The 18,027-nt window shown below is 38.7% G+C and overlaps 1 protein-coding gene across 5 annotated transcripts in view; it reads right to left on the bottom strand.

Moving 5' to 3' along the window:
- Positions 1-3,058: 3,058 nt before the first annotated feature.
- The window catches only part of phactr4a (phosphatase and actin regulator 4a), a 48,328-nt gene continuing 33,359 nt past the window's right edge, over positions 3,059-18,027 (bottom strand). For 4 of the 5 annotated variants that reach the window (XM_058618473.1, XM_058618474.1, XM_058618472.1 and 1 more), the window contains 9 exons: positions 15,136-15,267; positions 13,359-13,932; positions 12,103-12,338; positions 10,304-10,466; positions 10,049-10,104; positions 6,366-6,427; positions 6,151-6,288; positions 4,322-4,398; positions 3,059-4,150 (listed from right to left, as the gene is read on the bottom strand). In XM_058618473.1, the coding sequence (XP_058474456.1) occupies positions 4,135-4,150; positions 4,322-4,398; positions 6,151-6,288; positions 6,366-6,427; positions 10,049-10,104; positions 10,304-10,466; positions 12,103-12,338; positions 13,359-13,932; positions 15,136-15,267 (1,454 nt within the window). In that variant the 3' untranslated portion in view covers positions 3,059-4,134. The remainder of the gene's footprint in view (positions 4,151-4,321; positions 4,399-6,150; positions 6,289-6,365; positions 6,428-10,048; positions 10,105-10,303; positions 10,467-12,102; positions 12,339-13,358; positions 13,933-15,135; positions 15,268-18,027) is intronic. The other variant, XM_058618476.1, reaches the window with a different exon arrangement.

Raw genomic sequence — 18,027 nt, 5'->3', positions numbered from 1 at the left:
GTTGGAACATCCTGATAATAAGGAGTTACAGTAATCTAATCTAGATGTAACCAAAGCATGAACTAGTTTTTCAACATCCTGTAAAGACAGAATGTTTCTAATTTTCATAATGTTCCACAGGTGGAAGAAGGCTGTTTAAAAAAGTTTAGAAAAGTTTAAAAGTAGAAAGTTACAGGTGGTCCAGGACTTAACGTCTCTGAGACAACCTGATTTATTTAATCCAGCCTCATTGATAAATATAGCTGTGTGTCATCTGCCTACCAATGAAAGTGTACGTTGTGCTTTCAAATAATGTTCCCTAGAGGAAGCATATATAAGGTAAAAAGTATAGGCCCGAGCACTGAGCCTCGTGGAACTCCACAATTATTGTAGTGAGGCTTTATCATTAACATGAACAGACTGGAATCTATCAGATAAGTATGATTTAAACCAGCAGAGGGCAGCACCTGTGTTTCCATGAGTCTGCTCCAGTTTCTGCAATAAAATATTATGATCAATGGAGCACTGAGATCTAACATCTAAAGGCTAATTAAACTAAGCACTAAGATCTTAATCTAAGGACAAGTAAAAAGAGTAGACCATTATCTGAGTTACTAACTTTAACTAGTGCTGTTTCTGTGCTTCTGTGCTAAAATCTTCAAACAGGCCATTAATGTGCAAATATTCACATAATTGATTGTCAAACGGCTTTTCTAAGATTTTAAAAAAGAAGGGAAGATTTGATATAGGTCAATAATTAGCTAAAACATCTGGGTTGAGGGTCGCTTTTTTGAGAAGGGGTTTAATAACTGCTACTTTAAAAAGTTTGGGGCATATATCCAGTTCATAAGGATAGATTCATTTGAGTTAATTTAGAGCTGTTAATTAAAGGAAACACATCTTTAAACAGTTGTACTATAGAGCTCGCCAAGGTGACGTAATGACACAATGCATTCTGGGTACGGAAGGCTTCTTCGCCCAGACATATATCATGACATATATCTTCGGCGGGAGCGGTGCGTAAAGTTATTGTTGTATAGCATACTTTGTCTGCAGGTATACTAAGAGATGGCGAGGAGCTGCTGCGTAGTAAATTGTCACAGTCACGTTCATGACCGCCACAAACGAAAAGAACAAAGGAATAGGCTTCTATCGTTTTCCAGCTTGGAAGACAAGCCATGTCTCAGATGCACCTTGAGGTTTAACCAGTTAAGAGCCAGGACGAAAAGATTGATTGATAGATTTATTTTGAACGATCAAAATAGATGAAAATGAATAAACAAATGAAGAAAAAAATAAAATAATAATAACGCTAATGATAATAATAATAACAAAACGGCAATTTCAATATAGTATACATTTGACCCGTTCGAAAAGATCACAACAACAATCTCTCACCTGGGTGGAAACAACATGTGTGCAAAGACTTCATGGTCGCAAGTTCAACTCCACCCCTGGCTGGTTGTACTCAATTCCCTTGTAAGTCGCTTTGGATAAAAGCGTCTGCTAAATGACATGTAATGTAATGTAATGTAATGTAATGTAACATCAGCAGGACAAGCAAACAATGAGGACAATGCAGGTAAATTCAGGTAAATGTTTTGGTACCTTAATTGATATGATAATTCACTGATCAATGCATCTGTATGATAAATATTACAGCACCTTGTAATTTTGTTGATTTCAAATGATATTGTATAACAACAATATTTCTTATTCTTATCACCATCAGACAGCACTTCATCTTCATCACTTCATCAGGAACCCTAACCCAAGTCATTCAATCAATCTGTAGCTGAGATGGAAACAGGGTCGTCAGATCAAGAGGCACAGACATGTCATGAGGATGCTGCTCCAATGGACAACACAGGTGGACAGCAGGGTGACACACTGAAACTCCCTGCATTCACCAGGGATCAACTGGATGCAAAAGATGTGTAACAGACCAGGAAACGAGCTCACACCAGGATCAACGTGGAGCGAGTCATTGGTTGTATGCGCACCAAGTTTAACATTAACCCTCTAGTGAGAACTCACTCACATTTTGCCTTTAACCCCCATAATGCATTGCGTTTTGGTCATGTGGTCTGGCGAGCTCTATTGTATGGCACCAGTGGTCTACGGTATTACCCATGTTGCAAGTGAGAATGATGTAGCCCCTTAATTGTAAGACACAAAAATCTCTAAATTAATGATACTTTCCCTTGTCAGATCAAAACTCCAGAACCTGATAAAGGTCTTAAACAGATTAGCACGGTTAGTTTTTCCCTCCTACATAGTAGTGCTTCTTTTACCGATATATTTAACGATATCTTTTGCATTACTATCCAAACAACGTCAAACTTGGCACTGCACTTACTCGTGCCCGTAGCAAGACACTTCAGTTCTGCCATTCACTCACACTTTCATACAGCACATCTATGTGTAGTAGCATTTTCTATCACACATCTTTTATACCCATTCATGGGTTAAGTGTCTTGCCCAAGGACACATTGATATGTAGACTAGCGGAATCTTTCAGTTGAAAGATAGCTTGCTTTATCACCAATATACTGTTGCCCACCATCTGTCACCGTGTTAACGTTGCTGTGCAGACTAACTCTTGGTAAATCTAGCCTGAGTTCATGGTTGATCCAGTGTTAACCACGAAATCCGTTGCTTGTGTTTGTTCCCATCGCTCCGTCTTCTTCTGCTCGCTTGTCATCTATCCAACGTTGTGCCGACTATGTGGTCAGTATCTCTGACAACCACAAAAATCTAATTTATCATTTCAGTAACTATATGAAGGCTAATTAGAAGAGAAAGCTGGAGCCTTGTTAATTCCATGTCATTATAGCAATAATTAGCAGAATGGGGGAGGTTAAGGAGACACCACTGAATATTTGTTCAAGAGAAATGTCAGCTGCACTGGAGAAGCAAATGACTCCTCCGGCATGCTGATGAGAGCTTTGTGAATTTTATATTACACTGCCCTCATCTGGTCATTTCAAGAGACCACTCATCTTCTCATCACCACCATCCTTGAAAGGAATACATGTTGGTGGAGTGGATACTGGTGAATAATCACATCATGCTGAAATGAAAATCATTGCTTCTTTTAATTTCTGAGTGGATTTTCCATTTGTACAGTGTTCTTGCAAAAAAGTTTAAACTTTAAAGAGATCTGTATCAAAAAAAGAAAAGAAAGAACGTTTGTACCACTGTGCTTGAAAAAGACATTTGAGAAATACTTTACAATTGAAACATGTCAGCATTACTGTAGATACACAATATAAAGTCAATAATCAAATCTACATAGTGAGCTATACATTTGTGGCCATCCATCTATACACTTACATATATCATAAAGGATCATAAAAGCGAGGAAAATAAAAATATGTACATTTTCCTGCTTGGATAATTTATTATTAAAAAGGAGATATGCTCAAAACCTTGAATTTTTTTTCAACTAAGGAACACAAGGTGCCTTATTAGAGGATAATTTAGTCATATGTGCTCTGTGACAATCGTGTAAATGATGATGAAAATACAGTTGAATGCACATGGTGGGACAGCAGGTCGATCAACTGTTGATTCTACAGTTATGAGTGAGGTTTAAATGAGACAAAAAAAAGAAAACAGTGTCGTTCCAGCATCTTTCACATTTTGTCAATTAATGACAGTGTAATATTACGTGTGGAATAAGGCTAGTGCAACATAGCACCTTAGTGGTAGTACCAAACATGCATACATATATTTTTATTAACAGTGTTTAATCTGACTCCAGAATGAGCCGCTGCTAACGTCAGTGATGCTAACAGGAAGTACACTTGTGTCGGTGCGTGCATGGTCTTCCTGTTCTGCTCATGGAGGCAGGCAAAAGAATGAAGAGCAAAGTCTCCCCACGTTACCGAGCACCAGCAGAGAGATGAAGGAAGGACTCCTCACTCACATTAGTGTTAGCATCGGGTGCTAATCAAACTCTTGCTGTAGTGATTCCAATACAGTCCCCTTAACAGTCTGTTTGGGGGACCAGGCTTGGCCAGAATGATTGTGGCGTTGTCTTGCTTTGGTTCCAGTTTATCAGCTCCGGTCACATCATGTGTTGAGCTCATATAGGAAGGGATAAGGGTTGTATAGTACCTCTTCCCAGTCTGAGTGTTTTACAGTGGAAAGCTAAGGACGATGGAACCTGGAGGACAGAGCAGAGAATTTGTTTTATTCTCCACGCTTCAGCAGCAAAACAAAAAAACCCAACTGGTCCAATACTGATGGGTTTTACTGAATAAATGGAGAAAAGAGTGAAAATGAATTATTGATGTGGCAGTGTGTGTGTGTGTGTGTGTGTGTGTGTGAGCCTGACCTGGTATAGATCTTGCTTTCTTCATGAACCTCCATCTCAGAACTCTTGAATTCATTAAGCTCTTTGCGGATGGCAGCCTGTGAGGAAACATGAGAGAAACAGCACTTCAGCAGGTGTTATCAAAGACAGTGTGTGTATTTAGATGATTTCTCACTGTAGCTGCACCAACACTCACACTCAACACATACAGTATTAGAGTACTAGATACATTTATGTTCCCACCTATAGTGTCACTAGTCATGAGGCAACATTTCTGAGATTATTCTCAAAACTGAGGGACTGTCCACACAAAAAAAACGCTTCAGTCTTTTTTTAAATCATAATTGGTGTTTTATCCACACAGAAACAGCATTTTGGGAGCACGAAGTGCCTTTTTTGCAAGTGTGCCTTTTTTTGCAAAACCCTTGCAACCAGAAGACAACCAGAGAAAACACCTGCATTTGCTTTGTCGTCTTACTCTTTTTGTATGCGGAGATTGTTTTATTTTCTTTCCTTAGTTCTGTCTCCGTTTCTGTGATGTATACATTGAAATATATAGTAAATAAATAGAATAAAAAGAATAAAGCTTTATTCAAAAAATAATAAATAAATAAATGTGCACAGTGTGCATGTTTCAGGTCTGACATACAGTTGACAGTTGAAACCAGTTTACATACACTATATAAAAAGACACATATGCTTTTTTTTCTCACTGTCTGACATAAAATCAGACAATCACTTTTCCTGTTTTAGGTCCGAAATGTGCATATCAACCCAAGAACAAAAGCAAAAGACATTGTGAAGATGCTGGCTGAAGCTGGTAAGAGTGTGTCATTATCCACAGTGAAACGACTACTGTACCCACATGGGCTGAAAGGCCACTCTGCCAGGAAGAAGCCATTACTCCAAAAGAAACATAAAAAAGCCAGATTACAGTTTGCAAATGCACACAGGGACAAAGACCTTCATTTTTGGAGACATGTCCTGTGGTCTGACAAAACTAAAATCAAACTGTTTGGCCATAATCACCATTGTTACATTTGGAGGAAAAAGGGGGAAGCTTGCAAGCCTGAGAACACCATCCCAACTGTGAAATACGGGGGGGGCAGCATCATGTTGTGGGGTTGTTTTGCTGCAGGAGGGACTGGTGCACTTCACAAAATAGATGGCATCATGAGGAAAGAACATTATGTGGAAATACTGAAGCAACATCTCAAGACATCAACCAGGAAGTTGAAGCTTGGGCGCAAATGGGTCTTCCAAATGGACAATGACCGAAGCATACTGCTTCTGAATCAATCTGGAAATTGCACCCAAGGATGAACCAGACTTGTGCAAGTCCACAATTCTCTTCCTGATATTTTGGCTGAGTTATTTTGACTTTCCCATGATGTTACACAAAGAAGCAGTGTGTTTCAGGTGTGCCTTAAAATACATCCACAGGTGTGTCTCTAATGAACTCAAATGTTGTCAATAAACCATCAGATGCTTCCAAAGACATGACATCTTCATTTGGGCACTTCTGACTTAAAATAATAAAAAATTGTCTAAAAAAATCATTCTCTCATTATTCTGGCATTTAGCAAATAGAAATAATTCTGGTAATCCTAACGGACCTAAAACAGGAAAAGTGATTGTCTGATTCCATGTTAGACAGTGAGAAAAAAAGCATGTGTCTTTTTATATAGTGTATGTAAACTTCTGGTTTCAACTGTATGTATGACAGCATTAAGAGACATTTCCTGAAACTATGCTGTCTTTTAGAAAAATGTTAAGTATGAATAGAAAAGAAACAGATAGCTTATGTTGTTTGTTGGCTGTTGAGTTTGTGAGTGTGTGTCATGTGTCACCTTGTCAGCAGGAGTCAGCTTGGTCCACGGTTTATCTGCTCGACGGTCGTAGTCCTGGGCATGGGTGCACTCCACATATTCGTGGAAACGCAGGATCTTCCTGGCCTGGAGTTCGGCCACTGTGGGCCTCTGCGACAGCTGATGGGGGAACAAACTGAGGTGTTTACAAATTGTAAAAAAGTGTATGATAAAAAGTTCCACTGTAGCTTTCTGACCTTTCTGGTGAGCCTCCGTTTGATCTCACATCTCTCTAATCGTCGATCTGCTTCATTCTTGGCTTCAGAGAGAAAACACATTCAATATGAGAGTGGGAAGAAACTGCAGCCAGTCAGGGACATTTCAATTGAGCTGCTGTCGGCACACTGATGTAACAGGAATCTTTAAATCGCTGACTCACTCCACACAAGGCACGGCATTGTTTTAGTGAAAGTGCAAAGCATTGTCTCGGTGCGGTCATCTGAGGACGAGGGAGAAGCAGCGCGCTGCTGCGAGTCCTGGATCAAAATGTGCTGACAGAAGCTCACAAGTATCAGCTTCATACTTGGTTCTGGGTTCAAAGATGATTGTACTACACTCACAGTCTGCTGGTCTGCTGTTGTGTACTTGGACCAAGTCATTTTGACACAGGATCAGAGTAAACAACATGTAGACGAGAGGTCTGGATCCAAAGCTAGACGCCGTCCTATTTGGACCAATATCTGTAAAATCCTTCATAGTTTCCATGTTTTGATGGAGCAGCTGTAAAATCAAAACACTTTTTAAAGACCTACCTTTTAAACCTGACATTACTTGATCTTTATTATTTATTTAAACTCTAATATTTTTTTTTTTTACTTCAAATTCAGGATCAGAAACAAATGACTTTATTCTCCTTTTACAGAATATCATTTCTATTCTATTATCTTATCAATTTCTAGTTTATCTTATACTTCATTGCTTATGGTACTTATTTTATTCATTCATTTACTTACTTTTATGTACTGATTTACTTATTTTTTATTTCATCGGTTACTATTAACATTTGAACTTTCTTTAACCTCCTGTTTTTTGTACATTTGTATTTTAGTCTCCAGTGTTTTCCCTCAAAAATGTTGAATGTTCACGTCTTTACTTCTTCACGTCCCTATATGTCAGCTGAGATGGTTGTTGGGTTGTTTTCCTCGATTAAGTTTTTATTACATCGCCCTCAGTTCCTATGCAAATGTAACGCAGCATAAGTTTAGCTAATATTAAATTTAAAAATAATATAGATCAATCAAAATGATGCCTTTTCGATACATGTGTGTAAATATCTTAAGACAATTAAACAAATAAATTGTAAAAAGCCAAAGGCATGAAAAGTAATGGGATAAAACAAATATAGAGAGCATCTGCTCTCATCAATTTATCAAATTTGATCCAACAGAAAAGTAGAAAATGTGCTCTGGTAGATCTCAGCTCTGCCAAGAAACAATATTGACTTCAATCTACTTTAGTGCACGACTGCAGAGAGCTGGCTTTGAAGTATCCATGATATTTATGTTCATAACATAAAACTTTATATCATTACTGGTTATAAGCCACAAAACTCAAAATGTCCAATATCATGCATCCCTACTGGTTTTATACTGGACAGAATAATGCGGTGTTTTTTATTGCTGTGCAGCCGTACCTCTTCACCTGTGTCACTAAGAAAGCAAGACACAGTTTTGAAGTGGCTCACACAGAGCCCCGCGCTCACACGTCATAAAACATACTGCACTTATTAAATCTGATACAATGACTCCTTTCACTTGTTTATGTTCCCAACATACAGTTAAAAGCTTAAACAAGCTTTCTGATTTTTCAGCTTCTTAAATCTGAATATTGGTCCGGTTTCTTTGCTCCATGTACTAAAGAAATCATTAAAACAGAATCATTTTGGTATGAGGACAAATACAAGACATTTGAGAACATCATCATTTCCAGGTTTAGAAACAGTTTAACATTTTATGGACCAAACAAGTACTCAATTACTTGAGAAAATAATGAACAGATGAATTGATCATGAAAATAATCATTCAGTGCAGCCCTTAAGTCATAGAGCTGCAAGTAACATTTTTTTTAATAATCGATTCATCTGTCGATTATTTTCCCAATGAATCGAGTAATCGTTTGGTCCATAAAATGTCAGAAAAGTTGAAAAACGTCAATCAGTGTTTGTCAAACCTGGAAATGAAGATGTTCTCAAATGTCCTGTTTTTGTACTCATACCAAAATGATTTCGTTTGAATGATTTCTTTGTTACATGGAGCAACAAAACCAGAAAATATTCAAACTTAAGATGCTGAAACGATCAGAAATTGTGTTTTAATAATGAAAAAAAGCTTCTAACCGATTCATTTAGTGATGGATTAATAATCGAGTCATTGTTTCAGTTTAATGACTTTGGTTTAGAAATTTAAAACATGTTGATTTTTTTTCCATCTGTTAAAACATGAGGTTTTTGGGAGATCAGGGGCCCCAGGTAGCGACTTTCGGTTCACTTATGCCTAAGAGTTATTTTTATACGTTAGGATATCATGTGTTTCTTTTGTATTTTTGATAACCATAAATTTAACTGTTCAGTGAAACAGCTTAAAAGAATATTAAATGGATATTAGATTCAGTCTCTGTCAGTGTTTGTACACAATGTGCACTGTACCACAAACACAAACTTCCTCTGTACATACATCTTTGGTCTGAAGTGACTGAGATTAGATTTTTAAATACCATCATATCATGATAAAGTATCTGTGATGACTTTTCCTGGTTGGCCATTACACTGATAATCATCATGTTAAAATAATGAAATACACATACATTTAATATTGTATACATATTGATTAATAAATGCATATTTTAATGTCAGTCAATAACACCAATAACATGCCTAGTTTTTTGTGTTATCGCAGAAAATGACCATATTTATAGTCAATTTCATTGTTTCTAACACACATCTAATGTTAAATACCTTCATTTAACACTAAAAAGCCAAAGAAATAAACCAGGTGTTATCTGAAATGAAAGGTAACGACTGTATTTAAAGATCATGTCATACAGATTTTAAATATTTAGTTTTAGAGTATATTTACAGTGTTTTATCACTCTCTTTTAAGAAGCACAAACAACTTAAAAGAAAGTTTCATGAGTCCATATTGACTTGATTTAGCGAGGGGTCGGCAGCGATGACGCAACCCACCTGACCCACGTTGAAGCACGGACCAAGGATTACGCACACAAAATGCAGAAATGTCATGCATTTTGAACATCTGACAGGCTGCCCACTAACATTTGTGTCAATTTTCGTCTCGTCAACAAAAACTAACACACGTCATGTGTTCGTCATCAAAGATCCATGTTCGTCTCGTCACTGTCCCGTTATCGTCATGAAAAAAAAGGGCGTCAACGAAATAACTTCCTCATCGTCGATGAAAATATCACTGATTCTGTGCCCAAAGTATGAGGTCAGGGGACTACCTGAATATACTCTATGACCAGATTATTCCATCAACGGATTGTTTCTTCCCTGATGGCACGGGCATATTCCAAGATGACAATGCCAGGATTCATCGGGCTCATATAGTGAAAGAGTGGTTCAGGGAGCATGAGACACCATTTTCACCACAGAGTCCAGACCTTAACCCCATTGAGAATCTTTGGGATATAAATCTTGTGACATTGCAGAAGCTTATTGAAACAATGCCACAGAGAATGAGTCCATGGGTCCAACCAAATATTTGAGTGTGTGACCATTTTTTAGGTTGGCCAGGCAGTGTATATCGGTTTATCACAATCAAGTCCATATTTCTGCTGTATCGGTATATAAAGGTATATCATAATCAGATCTTTTTGACCCAAACACAAATAACTAAGGAGATGGATGGAGGGTGACACTCACCTTGAAGAATGTTCCTCTGCTCCAGCTCATCTGCTGACGGTCTCTGGCTCAGTCGCCTGCAGGTGGAGAAAACTGTTGATTAACCATTTCTAAAGACAGATGGAAGGGAGGATGGAGTCTCTCAAGTGTATGAATTACATGTGGAATAATGGATGCAATCTATCCTTCTCGACTGACAACACCGACTTTCCACATGCAATTTTATGATAGAGACATAGTGTATATGATTATGTTGCACATCAGCCAGTCCTTTACCGTGTCAGTGCAGTGCCGATCTTGTTCCTCACTGCCAACCACTGCTCCCTGCTGTGCCAGCTCATGCTGTCATGGTTCTCCTGTGCATCCCTCTCCTCTCTCTCTTGTCTCTCCAGCTTCAGGGCTAATGTGTCCTTCCTCTTCACACGACTCGCCAGTCCACCTGTTACACACGCCACAAATATACACACACACTTAGACGTATGCGTCACCTGCCCATACATCTGCACTCACGTTCAAAAGAGAATATGCGTCAAGGAAAAGTGTGTATTCAATTTTACTGTTACTGATGGTGTTCCTAGAAGATTGTTTGGTGTATAGCTAGACTAAATTTATCTTCACAGTAAATGGTCTGTATTCATAAAGTGCATACCAACTCAAACCACTTTATACTACACATTTAGCCATTAACTACTTTTATACTACAAAATAGTTTTGAGCATTTGTTTAGCCTTTATTTGACAGGAACGTTCACACACTGGGATTTGAACCTGGGCTACTGTTAAAGGCTGAGGCCTGAGACTGGACTCTTGAAGATAATATGTTAATATAATAAATAACAAATTCCACTCATTGTGTGTGCACACGTGTGCATTTTAGCTTATGAATGGTGTTGTGTGTTGTGTTTGTGGCAGATTTTGATGCCGTTAAGTTCATACTCTTTACACTTCAAACTTACACTTGAATAAGCAGCTATTATCATAAAGGATGTGACGTAATTGAAGTGATTACGTGAACTTGCTCTTTCACTCCAAACCCGTGCACGCCCTCACAGCATTCATGCACGTTCCTGCGCTGATAGGTTGCCAATTATGAATGATCACCTAAAAGATCAGGTTTTTACCCATTAATTTAACCCACACATTCATAACCCCACAACATTAGAATTAGAATTATAAACTCCTTCAGTTACAATAGGGTCCTCACGTTGTGTGAGCTTGGACCCTTAATATGAAGCACTCAGCTGGCTGCCCTTTATGTTTACAAAACTCTGGAGGGTCAGGGTTAGGGGTCTGGAGGTCGACGTTCATCTTCAGCTCATAAAAAACAAAATCCAGCATGGTGATTTTTATAGGGTTCAAAAAATAAGATAAATGTCAGTCTGAATTAATTCTGTGTTAGTCCTAATAACAAGCAACATGCAGTCAAGCCACAACACTTATTATCGTATTGATAAATGGTGATTAAAAGTGGATCAGTGTTTCCCAAACTTTGAAATTATGATGTTGTCAAATGTCTTGTCTTGTTTTTTCCTCAAACAAGAAAATCACTACATTTATGATTTCTTTGTTATATGGAGAAAAAAATATATATATTCACATTTAAGATAATCAAAATAGTTGACAATATAGTAATTAATAATCAATGAATAGTTTCAGCCATAGTCATATTGGTTGTTGTTTTTTTATTCGTATATACTATGTATTCTATTTTACATTTAAAATACTGTTTTACAGTTTTTGTTAATGTTATTATTTGATGTTGTATATTGTTGTGTATTTTTATCCCTCTCTTTTTCAGCTGTCAGTTAACTGACCTTGGGCGGGCCTTAGGAAGGAGGTTCATTATTTGTATCAGTGTTTTCAGTGACAATATTTTTAGGTATTTGTGAAATTCAAATCAAAAAATCTCAGCCTCAAAGTGAGTCGGAGAGCCATTTCATTTAAGTCAATGCTCGATGGTATGAATAATTATAATTTCCTGGCAGATATTTTGACTAACAACTCAAACATTTGATCTATTACTTTTCACAAATGTAATTGTAGTTAAACTACCAATGAATGCGAGAGGAAACTTACTTGGAGGACCTTCGTCGTCATCTTCATCATCATCGTCATCTCTATACAGGATGGGACCATCAGAGTCCGACTCTTCCTCGCTGTCCCCAGGGGCTCCACCCTCATGAATGATGCTGACTCGGGAGTCTCCAATCAGACCCCTGCGGCTGCGGGGCTCCAGTTCAGGCTGGCGGGGAGGCCTCTGAGGGTGGAGCTTCCTCATCTCCTCCTCCATGTCAAAGTCATCATCCTCTGGCCTGAGGAGAAAAACAGTGGCTGTGACAGTGCTGAAGACATACACACATTTGTAAAAAATGAAGCTATGATGACAATGAAAATGGTTTAAATGAGAACAGTCTAAACCAGAGCTTCCCAAACCCCAGAAGTGTAAGGCCCCTAAAAATACATTTATTGATTTGCAACAATATAACACATCACTGAAGTAAAACATAGTAGAAATTAGCAATGTAGGGGTCGCAGCTAACGGGAGCTGCTCATGAGATGATTCAAAGACCCTAAAGAATATCTTCAGTTCTGCAAAAACACATGCAGTTCACTGACTAAATCCTTGCTGCTGCAGTTATGCAATGAATTAGTTCGTCACTGGAGTAGAAAGATTTTTGTAAATGTTTTGTATCCTTTTAATGTTGCACAACATCAGAAGGATACGACCTCTTCTAACCCAGAAGGCGGCACAGGTTCTGGTCCAGGCTCTTGTCATCTCACGCTTGGATTACTGCAACTCCCTCCTGGCTGGTCTCCCTGCGTGTGCCATATGCCCTCTGCAACTCATCCAGAATGCAGCAGCTCGACTGGTCTTCAACTTACCAAAGTTCTCTCACACTACACCGCTCCTAAGCTCCCTTCACTGGCTTCCTGTAGCTGCTCACATCCGCTTCAAGACTCTAGTGCATGCGTTCCATGCTACAAACGGATCCAGTCCAGCCTACATCCAGGACATGATCAAAACCTACACCCCAGCCCGCCCACTCTGCTCTGCATCGGCATATCGGCTTGCTGCCCCCTCACTGAGAGGATCACAGAGGCATTCACAGAACTCGAGACTGTTCACTGTCCTAGCTCCCAAATGATGGAACTAGCTCCCCATCGACATCCGGACAGGAGAAAGCCTCCACATCTTCCTCCTAAAAAATAGGCTCAACCAGGCTCACCACACTCTAAGAAGCACTAGCTGCTCCCCTTTGTAAAGATCAAAAAGTGTGGATAAAGAGGATTTCTTATGCGAGCATGCAATGTACAATATATGGTACACTTACAGTCTGAGAGGTTCGATGGTGACGGGGAGAGAATGCCGTGAGTTACCCCCATCAGTTAGAAAGTCTGGAGGAGACTCGAACAGCAGTGAGTGAGCCCTCTGAGAACCATCCTGGTTAGGCTGAGGTGGGCCGGGGCTGGCCAAAGCTCTCTGGATGAGTATGTGTAGAGGGATGGCTGGAGGTTGGTTGGGAGGCTCTGTGGTTGGGCTGGGGGGATCTGCTTGTATGGTGGGCACAGGAGCAGAGGAGGAGGTGGTGCTGGGAAGTTGGAGTGACTGAACCCTGGGAGGTGATGGAGGTATGTGAGTCGGTGGTGAAGGCAAAGAATCAGTGATGGCCTGAGGAGCTGCTGCATTTGTTTTGACTTCACTGTTGTCTGCTTTATGGAGAGCAGGCTGTGCCAGTGCGGGGGCAGCAGCTGGAGCAGTGGTGGCAGACTCTGGGACCTCAGCAGGAGCAGAGGGATCCACAGAGTGGCGCTTGGTGACAGGCGTCATCCTCTTCGGTGGTGTTGGTGGAGAGCGTTTAGCTGGTGCCGGGACAATGATGACACCACTGCCTGACTGTGAAAGCTCTGCAGTGAATAAACAAGACAACAAAAAAAACTGTAAGACTGTGAAGACGCACAGGCACTCTGTCTAAGGGTGAAGTTAGTTTTATATAAAAAAATAATAATAATAATAATAATAAAAATAAAGCAGATCTGTCATCAATAGTTTTAGTCAAGGAGAAAATACGAGGTCAAGAGCTTTTTGTTTAGTCAGTGGAGAGCTGGGCAGTTGGATACTGTATGGACACTATATCTGCAGTATATGTATTGTCTTAGATTTTGGATATAAAACAATTTCTCCCCGGGGATTAATAAAGTATTCTGATTCTGATTCTGATATCGTCATATCATGATAAGGTATCTTTTCCTGCTTTTAAAGGCTGCTGCATTGATAATAATCATATTTATAACATTGAATACATTTGTGAAACACACTAATTATTGTACATATTATATATTGATTACAAAATATATGGAATTGGTGAAATTATACATAAAAAAAGTCACTTAATTAAATTCTAAGCCTCGTTATTATGTGTTATTTGACCATATTAATCGTCAATTTCATGTTTAAAAAAAAAAAGATAAATCAGGTATTATCTGAAATGAAAGGTAATAACTGTATTTAAGATCATGTCATACAGATCATAAACCATAGACATTTTATCTTATTGTGTATTTGCAGTGTATTGTCGCTCAAACATCTATGAAACCATATGTGAATCTTTATACTACCATATATCTCATATATCGGGATATAGCCTAAAAATATTGAGATATTATTTATAAGATATATCAGCCAGCCTTACAGAAATTGTGATTTAATTTATATATTGACATATATATCGATAGCTATTGACAAAAAATGTATATCGAGATAAAACATTTCCACACATTGCCATTAGGGTAAGTCAGTGGAGGGGTTAGGGGTTATTATGTAATTATGTAACTGTATCAACAGTCTTCAATCAACATTCACTGAGATCAAAGCACTCCAGCACACTAACATTCATCGTTTCCATGCAATGTTTTCTTGGTAGAATTGAGACTAGTAGAATAGAAGTTAGTCAAGCTAACAGCTCCACAGGGTGCAAAGCACATGCGATGAAGTGCTGGTGTTAAAATGGCAGGTGAAGTGTTCCATGATATGCACTGAAGCTGGTGGATCGACACCACCCGTGTGCAGACTTTACTAAAGCAGATTGGGATGTGGCCCCTGCTGGATACCTGTGCAGGTCCCTGCAGCTCTGTGCCGCAGGTACACAGGCAGAGACAGGTAGAGGCCAAGCTCACTCTGACGTCTCCAGCTGGTCCAGTAACAAGGCTGTTGGGCCTGAGAGCTCCTGTTCAGTGAGGAAGCTGGTAGAAATGAGTGGAGATGTCAGGGGATAGGGCTGGGTTTACATTCCAAACTGGGAGAGCATACAAGAGTGGGGTTTGGGAAGATATTTGTCTGGGCATTACGCTGTCCAGAATCAGAGTACACAGAGCAGGACAAGATAAAGAATACTCCTCCAACCAAATACCAATGCAGTGTATATATACACATACAGCTACAGAAAGGAATTATAGACTAGTAGACTATAGTTTATTTCCAGTTTATTTCTCTTCAGGATTGTTTTAGGTGTCTAAAATATGGCATGATGACTCAGAGCCATAGTTAGCATAACTCTAATGATGCGAAACAATAAGAATAACAATAATAATAATAATAATAATGATAATAATAATAATAATACAATTAAAACCCTCAGCAAGCTTTATCAGCAGTTTACTATTCACTCATGAGTAACTGCATCTGCTCCTGCACTACTGCCATTGGTTTGCTAGCTACTGTAGCTGAGATGTCTTTAACAACGAAAACTCACCAATGCATTTGAGATTCCTAAAGATGAGAGAATTAAGTAGAGAAGAATAGAGCTGCAGTACCACTGATAGAGACCAAGGCTCTGTACAGCAGCTATGTTTACATGTGTAAAATTTCTTTATTCTGAAAAGATTTGTTCCGTTTGGAATTTACAATTCTATTGTTTACATGGAGACACAATTAAATGATCCGATTGTGGTGTGCACACACACACACACACACACACACACATACTGTGCATGTCAGACTCATTACGTTTAGTCCATTCTGACTAAACGTAATCAGTCTGACATGCACAGTATTGTCTAAGTAGAAGTAGAAACAGAAGAAGAAGCTTCACTTCTGCTTCTGTAGTAAACAAACGCTGCATGTGTCTGCTCTTCCCATCGCCGTCCACTATCCGTCTCATTTTTCTCCTCTTCCTCTTCTGTGACTGTTGTGTCTGTACATTATTCTTTTTTGGAATTTCATTTTCCTTTTCCGGCAGTAACAAATAGGGATGCAATCCAATATTGATATTGGTCCCGATTAGAGCTGAAGCGATTAATCGGCGAATCGATTATTAATCGATTACTAAATTAATCGACAACTATTTTGATAATCGAATAATCGGTTTGAAGCTTTTTTCATGATTAAAACAAGATTTCAGGTTGTTTAAGCTTCTTAAATGTGAATATTTTCTTTATTTCTTTGCTCTGGATAACAAAGAAATCAATAAAAGTTAATCATTTTGGTTTGTGGACAAAACAAGACATTTGAGAACATCATCATTTCCAGGTTTGACGAACACCGATCCACATTTTTTAAGGTTTTCTGATATTCTGAACACCAAACGATTAATCGACAGATTAATCGATTATGAAAATAATCGTTAGTTGCAGCTATAGTCCCGATTACCGACTAAATAACGATATCGGATAATGACGCTACTCTATGATGCCTATCTATTCACTTCAATTCTTTGTTTGCAGCATACCGGTCAACTCGAGTCATGGAGTATTTTTTGACGGGTCCTTCGATGGGTACTTGCAATATTTGCAAGGTAAATGAAGAGGTGGTGGTGGTGGTAACACCGCAAAATACAACACTACTAACTTAATCAAGCTCCTCCAAAAGCATCATTCTAAAGAGCATGCCGAATTTCTTAAAAAAGACAGGATAAACTGTTCAGCACAGTCTCCAACATTGTGGTAGAGGAAAGAAACAAAAATGCAAATTTTCATGCCATTGATTGCTGCAAAATGTTACATTCTTGTATTTTGATTTCCTGTTAGCACAACATGTTTACAACTAAGTTTGATTCATGTTTATTTTGAATGCTGACTAAGTTGCTACTGGGGCACAATTATTTATTTTAATCAATAACAATTTAGTTCATGTGTTAATTTGTTGCATTCCACCAGGTAAGGTATACAGTTTATTATCGGCAGATACGCAAAGTCCAGATCGAGACTGTGAAAGTCACATCGGTCGGTGCATCCCTAGTAAGAAAACGGAAATATGTTAGACGCTTGATAGCACCAAACCAACTGACTGTTTATATGAACACCTAGCTGCATGAAGATAGAAATTATACCCTCTCATTGGGAATGACATTTGTTTTCGGAATGGGCTGTATCAGATCAGAGTTTTTAGATTGGCATGTTAACATGACATATTTGTTATTCTGATAGGCTTGTGTTCCGATTACTTGTATCCAGGTAAACATATTGTGCTATTGTGTCATTAAACTGCGACCAAAATGATAAAAAAATGTTGCCTCTGTACATGTTTGTTGAACAGGTTGTATGATACCAGATCTTGTCAGTTAATGACCCCCCAGGCAACTTTTATTGATGACTATCAGGACATAAAGAGGGTTTCAACAATTGCCTCAGTCTCTCTGTAACCTTAAAATCCTGGGCTAGATCTGAAATGATGTAGTATAAACTGTGCAAATGTATTTATATACATGCACATACTGTAGTTTCCACAGTCCAATAAACTCAGAACTTGCAGTTCAAGACGGTAAGGCAATATTCTCTGTATTAAAAAAAACACACTGTGCCAGTGTGAAACCAAATGTAGCAACATAGTGACCTGTTTCCCTGACAAATGCCCTGTTTCAAACAGAACACAACTGGGATGGGCTGTAAACACGAGCAGCTGAGGCATGCTGGGACAAGAGATATGTAATAATAAAAGCAAATCAGTTTCTTCTGCTGGCTTTGCACAAATGGTGCACAGATAAGCCAGAGCATGTCCTCTCCCCC

This window comes from Solea solea, chromosome 20, assembly GCF_958295425.1.
Source record: "Solea solea chromosome 20, fSolSol10.1, whole genome shotgun sequence".
Taxonomy (NCBI): domain Eukaryota; kingdom Metazoa; phylum Chordata; class Actinopteri; order Pleuronectiformes; family Soleidae; genus Solea; species Solea solea.
The sequence above is the reverse complement of the archived record's forward strand: the minus strand, read 5'-3'. Positions and strand labels throughout refer to the sequence as shown.